General features: G+C 59.5%; 1 protein-coding gene across 1 annotated transcript; it reads right to left on the bottom strand.

The window, feature by feature from the left end:
• Window positions 1–2,288: 2,288 nt before the first annotated feature.
• On the bottom strand, window positions 2,289–4,125 carry NGA_0682800 (s-adenosylmethionine mitochondrial carrier protein; the record flags this gene model as incomplete). The annotated part of the gene is made up of 3 exons (XM_005852692.1): window positions 3,874–4,125; window positions 3,228–3,578; window positions 2,289–3,157 (listed from the first exon to the last, which is right to left on the bottom strand). The coding sequence occupies exons 1-3, from the start codon at window positions 4,001–4,003 to the stop codon at window positions 2,289–2,291; spliced, it is 1,350 nt and encodes a 449-aa protein (XP_005852754.1). The 5' UTR covers window positions 4,004–4,125.
• Between the last annotated feature and the right edge of the window lie 1,702 nt (window positions 4,126–5,827).

The raw sequence follows: 5,827 nt of genomic DNA, 5'->3' as shown, positions 1-5,827 counted from the left end.
TGTCATGTGGCCGGTCTGTTGAGCCGTGAAAGCTCGAGCGAGGGGCCCTCCCTGAGTGGAGGTAGGGCAGGGGGAGCAAGAGGAGGGAAGAGAGGCGACGTGGCTTTGACACGGCGGCCCTCGGTGGAGGAAGTGCATGGACCTCCGGGAATCCCTCGGAGGGGAAGTATCTCCTCGTCGCGCAGCAGCAAAAGTATCCTAGTCAGGGAGGACAAGCACGGGAGCTTTTTGACGGGTTTTAACGGGAAGGGGGAAGAGGGGGGATGGACAGGCTACGGAGGGGAGGGGGACGACGGGGAGTGGGAGGGCATGGCGGGCGTATCGGGGGAACCCTCTTTGCCGAGGCGACCCGACCGAGCCATACGCCTCCCGGGTCCGGCCAGGGCCATCATGCGGTCCGGAGAAGCCACTGCGGTGGGGGAGAAAGGGGCCTTTGAGTGCGGCCGGGGTGCCGGGGTGTCCTCGTCGACGAGTGGACAGGAGCGAGGAGGGCATGCCGTCTCCTCTGCCTTGCGTCATCTCCCCGACAGCGTAAGCTCCCGCCCGGGCCCTGCTGTGCAGAAAGGGGAGTCCGAGATGTTCTTCTCCCCTACCATGGGCCAAAGTGCTTCCTCTCCCGGCACCGCGTCGCAATCCAACACCCTGCCGCCCCACCAATCAGTCTCCCTTCGACCCGAGGCGGGAAGCTCGACAGGCGGACATGTAGCCGCTGCAGAGAGGGAAGGCGACAGTTGCGAGCTTGCCAGTGCGTGGGAACGCATCGGGCCAGAGTATCAGGCGGTGCTCCCCGACCTGCTCGATGACATGCTTTTTCACCGGACAGGGAAGGATGAGGAGGCACCGGGTGAAGGCGTTAGACTCTTGTCAGACGCCCGGCCCTCGAGCGTTGACACTTTAGGCGCGGCGGGGGCCCACAGCGACGAGGCTTCGGGGGCCGAGCAGGAGGCTGTCCTCGTCTGGTCTTCTGGGTGGGAGGAGGGCAGTCTCGAGCGAGTGGTGGCCGCAACGGGAGGCGGGCGGGCAAGCGCCGCACGGGAGTGGTCCGTGGCTGAGATCGCGGATTTTGATAAGGGCGTGCACGCCTACCGTCGTTGTTTCGATATCATCCACCGGAAATGTCTGCCGGGAAAAAGCGTCAGGAGGATCGTGGCCTGGTTCTACGACGAGTTCAAGCGGTCGCCAGGCTACCGCGCCTGGAAAGAGGATAAGTTGATAGGGCGCCGGGTGGTGCTCCGGCAGAAGCGGCCAAGATGGAAAGGAGGAGGCTGGGAGGAAGTAAAAGGGACGATTCAAGGCAGTATTCGCGACGAAGAAGGCGACGAGTTACTGACCTTGAACTACGACGACGGCCGGGTGGGGCAACTCTACCGGTACGAAGCGGAGCCTCTCTTGCTGGGACCGGGTGACGAGGGAGAAAGGGAGGAGGTCAAGGACGGGAGGGTGGAGAGCGAAGCCTCTGGGGTAACCTCGCAGGAAGAAGGGACCTCTATTTCGAGCCCATCGTCTTCGGCGGGCGAGCACATGGACGTGTCGCTGAATGCAGAGAAAGCGGAATCGGCGCAGAACGCCGACGAGGTAGACGGGTTGGAAGAGGGAGAAAGTGACAAGCAAACCTAAGGTAGTGTTTCCGTTCAGTGCTCTCGACCTGAATAATAGGAGACGCGATGAGCCTTTGCGAAAACTCTGCAGTTAGAGTGCCTAGAGCGCATTTCCACATATGCTGTACCAAGACATTGTATTTATGTATGCATGATGTGATATTCATTCTGAAGTGGACAGCCTTGAACGTGCGGGTTCACTTCGCAAAAGCTATTAACTAAAGGCCTTTTTCCAGGCAGCTTGTGTGCGATGCATCGAAGGCGCCCTGGCATGGCAGTAAACGTGAACAGTAGACGCGCGAGCGAAGTAAAAGACAACATCCGGCATGAGCGCGAACATACGTCCTAGTCCGCCTCCAGCGGTGTATCGCGCAGTTTGCGTCGCCCTTATAGTTTAATTTATGCATTACAAGTTCGATTCGCAACCTTACACTCTGATTTTATGTTTCCAGCAAGCACCTTGTGGGTGAGTTCTGGTTCACCGCACGACTCAATCGAAATTCTTGCGTTCCGACAAATCATTTTTACATGACCCTCTCGGAAAGGCCTCCTACGCTCCTCTTTTTCACACACATCGCCTACACATGTCCGTATTGTACAATTACAACCGTGTGCCGTCAACGACCACTCCAGCCGCCGCCCCTGCCGCAGCCCACCTCTGTGTCAACTTGCGCCGCAGCGCTCGGACTACTACTTGGGCCACATGTCCGGGAAATGCACACCACCTGTGCTTAGGACATTCTTTGCCCACTCATTTGCAAAGAAATAGAACGCACCTCCCACCGCGCACAAGGAGAATCTGGGAGCCGACCCCAAGTAAAGTCCTGGCAGGCCAAACAAGCGATAGATTCGCGACGCGCTCCCCCAGTACGTCTCCTCAACCTCTTCCTTTTCCCGCAGCTCCCCTTCCAAGGCTCTTCTTTTCTTCACGTTCAGCATTTGAGCAGTCTTGACCGTGTCAAGCGGCTGTGTGCACAGGCTCGCGAGCCCCGCAGCCGCCGCCCCCAGAATGGCTTTCGCAGAAACCGAGGCAGGCGTCCCCCCCTGAGTGGCCACCAGAACGTCCTTGAGGTTGCGGTAGGCCAAGAACTGGACGGCATTGAAGGGAATCTCTCGAAGGAGATGCGCACCTCCGCCGACATAGAGGCCCAGCGGGCCCTCCGTCTTCAAAATCGTGGCTGCGGCCACCACAGCCTTCGGAGCCTGCCCAGCTTGCACTCGTTGCTTGGTCACCTCGGCGGGGATCCGGATCAAATTGGACGGCAAGGACGCCAAGAGGGAGGCGGCCAGCTCGATGAAGAGGTGGCCTTTGGGCGAGGCCCCCAGGGCGGTGGCCAAAGCTCCCAGGTAGTCGTAGGTGACAAAGAAGGCGGCATTCGCGGGCCCGGCGATCAGCAGCATGGGCAGCAAGCCGTCGAAGAGATTGCCTTCTTCACGTTGCTCGCGCGTTTGCCACCGCCTCGAAGCGATCCCCCTCTCTCGATGCCGCTTCCGCCCCCTGCCCCTCCCCCCGGCTACCTTCTCCTTCGGAGTGTTGGCGAAGGAGAACGGCCTGCTGCCTAGTCTTGATGGTATCCAATGGGAAGGTGACAATGCGAGAAAGTCCTCGACTCACGCCCGCGGCTGCACCGGCCAGCAAGCTCTTCTGAAAGGAGTACGAGGGAGGCAGCAAGAGCGCCGTTTCGGGGGCGTGCTGAAAGTTCTCAGTCGCCCCTACAAGCACGATGCCGCCCACAACCAGCCCAAGCACGGCGATCCCTTGAAGCACACGCGCGTGCTTCATGGAGATTCCTGGCCTCTGTTCGCCGTCGAAGTACTCCATCTCGTGCTGACTCTTGTCGCGACATGGTGCGCGGGTCCGGTCGAGAGGGGTAGAGAGCGTGTGATTTGAACGACCGAGAGGGTCTTTGTCGTCGCTACTGTTGCGATCGTTCAGGCGTAGGACAGACGCTGCCACAGGTGGAGGTTCATGGCTACCTTCTACCGTTTGGGGGTTCCAGCGGCGCGTCATCATCAAAGGTTTAGTAATTCCCTGACCGCCAGGGGAACTGCGCCATGCACGAGGTTGAGCTTTACTTCCCAGCACAGGGGGGCGCGGCACATCAAAAGCCTGAAGTGAGACTATTATTGGTGTCGAGATGAGAAAACTACCTCATGTATTTCCTTAAGCAAAGTCGTATGATTTCTCTGAGAAGCAAGTGCCATGGTTGGAGTGACGCACAGCAGCCTGTGCTTTTCAAGATCTTGTCCGTCTCTGTCGTTCTAAATTACCTACCTAGACAGCTGCAGAGCATGCCCAGAATGATTGTAATGCATTCGAAGGGAGGCATCGTCGGCAGATTATTTAGTGCCATGCGACCTTTTCTCCTTGATGGCTGTCGGCGGCCCCCCCGAGGCAACTCCATCAATCCCCACGCGCTTCTCAGCGTCTTCCCGCCAGCCACGTGCTGAGAAGCCGCAGGCACAGCTTACGGACGCCTCTTAGGCCCAACTGATGTGCTAGTTCCGTTTCCGAGGTTTCCTTTGTCCAGATGGGTAGAGTTTCGAGGGAGGGTGAGTTGAAGCACGTACGGGACGTTGACTCGCCAAGCGCCTGGCTTCCCCCCGCAACGGGCCCTCTGTAACAAGCTCGCAAAAAACAATCTAACGGAGCAGGTGCTCAACCCACCCTCCCTCCAGGCACACATCAGAAACAATGGCTGCCCCTGTACTCACGATGGAGCACATAAGGCAAGATCTTGCCCGAAAACCGCCGCCTGAGCCTTCAACCCTCTCGGCGGATGAATGCCATGCCAGTCTACGTGACTTGGCCCTGTGTCTGCTCTTTCAGCAGCAACTATGCCTACAAAAAAAAATCAGCAATTACAACTTTGCCGGCATTGACAGTGTAGACGAGCACTTTGTCCAGGCGCTGAAATCGGAGCATGGAAGCACCATCCGAGCCTTGGTTGAGGCGACGACGGCTCTATCGATCTCGACGCATGAAGAGGGCAAATGGCGGGGGGAGGACGGGCCCCTGATGGCTGTCCTATGGGAGGAGCAGGATGAAGTCGAAGAAGATGGGGCGGCACAGGAGAATCGGGGGACAAAGGACCGGTATTTGGCATTGTTAGAAAGGCACGAGCTCCTTCCCGTGTGCATTTCTCTCCCCGTCTCGCCCCCCTCCTCCTGCTATCAGAGCGACACCGCCCGCACAAGCAGCGATGAGAGCGAACATCAGAGCATGAGGGACATTGAGCGGGACAGCCTGGTAGTCAACGGCGCACTCTACAAGCCTGGTGGCGTCGGCGGGCACATGCGCGTCTTGTCCTGGTTGAAACACGTGGTGCAAGCGCAGCTGGGAAGCACAGGGTGCCCGCATGCTTTGGGAGAGGAGGTGGGTACCTTCATCCGACACATCCTCCGGCAAATTAATAGGACGAACTCGGCTGGGTCGGCGTACGACTTGCTGGTCCGGCGTTTGGGCGTGGAGGGGGTGGTGGCTACGGTCCCGGACTCGAAAGCTGCCGAGCCTCTCGAAATCGACGTGGACACGGGGGCCTTCCCTCTCCCTGCTTCCCTCCCTCCCTCCCTTCCCCCCTCCATCCCTCCTTCCAGCCCGTCTGAGAGAGAAGTTGCAAGCGGGAAGGCGGAAAGGGCCTTTGGGTGGGGCGTGCGTGCTCGGCTGCGGACGGCCACGTCCTACGTGGTTTACGACGAGGGTCTGGAGGCGGAGTGGGTGAAAGTGCGCGCGGAGTACGCGGAAACGGTGTGCTTGCCCCTGCTCATGGTACCGAGGAGAGGTGAGACATGCAAGGGGGGGTGTGGAAGGGGGGGAGGAAGGGCTTGGGAGGTTGCGGGTGTGAGGACGCCGGTGTCGCTGGGGGCGTCAGTGCGGTTGATGAGGAGGGAGGACGCGGTTGATGGGGAGAGAGGACGCGATTGATGGGGAGGGAGGGAGGGACACATGAAAAGGAGGGTTGTGAAGGGGAGTGGTGAAGACAAGGCGCTCAAGGTCAGGGAGGGGGATGGCGGGAGAAAGCAACAAGGGGGGCCTGACAACCCGCGACGGATGCACGAGATCGATAATTCAAACTGAGCGTCTTCTCCGCTGCCTTTACATGTGCGGGTATAATCCCGCTCTCCCTCCCCCCCATCCCACCCTCCACAACCTTCCTCACCTCCTTGGCCCCTGGCGAGGAAGCCCCCCCCGCCCTCCCTCCCCTTCCCCTACCACTCTTCTGCCTTGT

The sequence above is a fragment of the Nannochloropsis gaditana genome, assembly GCF_000240725.1.
Source record: "Nannochloropsis gaditana CCMP526 unplaced genomic scaffold scaffold1009, whole genome shotgun sequence".
NCBI lineage: Eukaryota > Eustigmatophyceae > Eustigmatales > Monodopsidaceae > Microchloropsis > Microchloropsis gaditana.
Note: the sequence above shows the minus strand (reverse complement) of the source record. Positions and strands in the feature narration are given on the sequence as shown.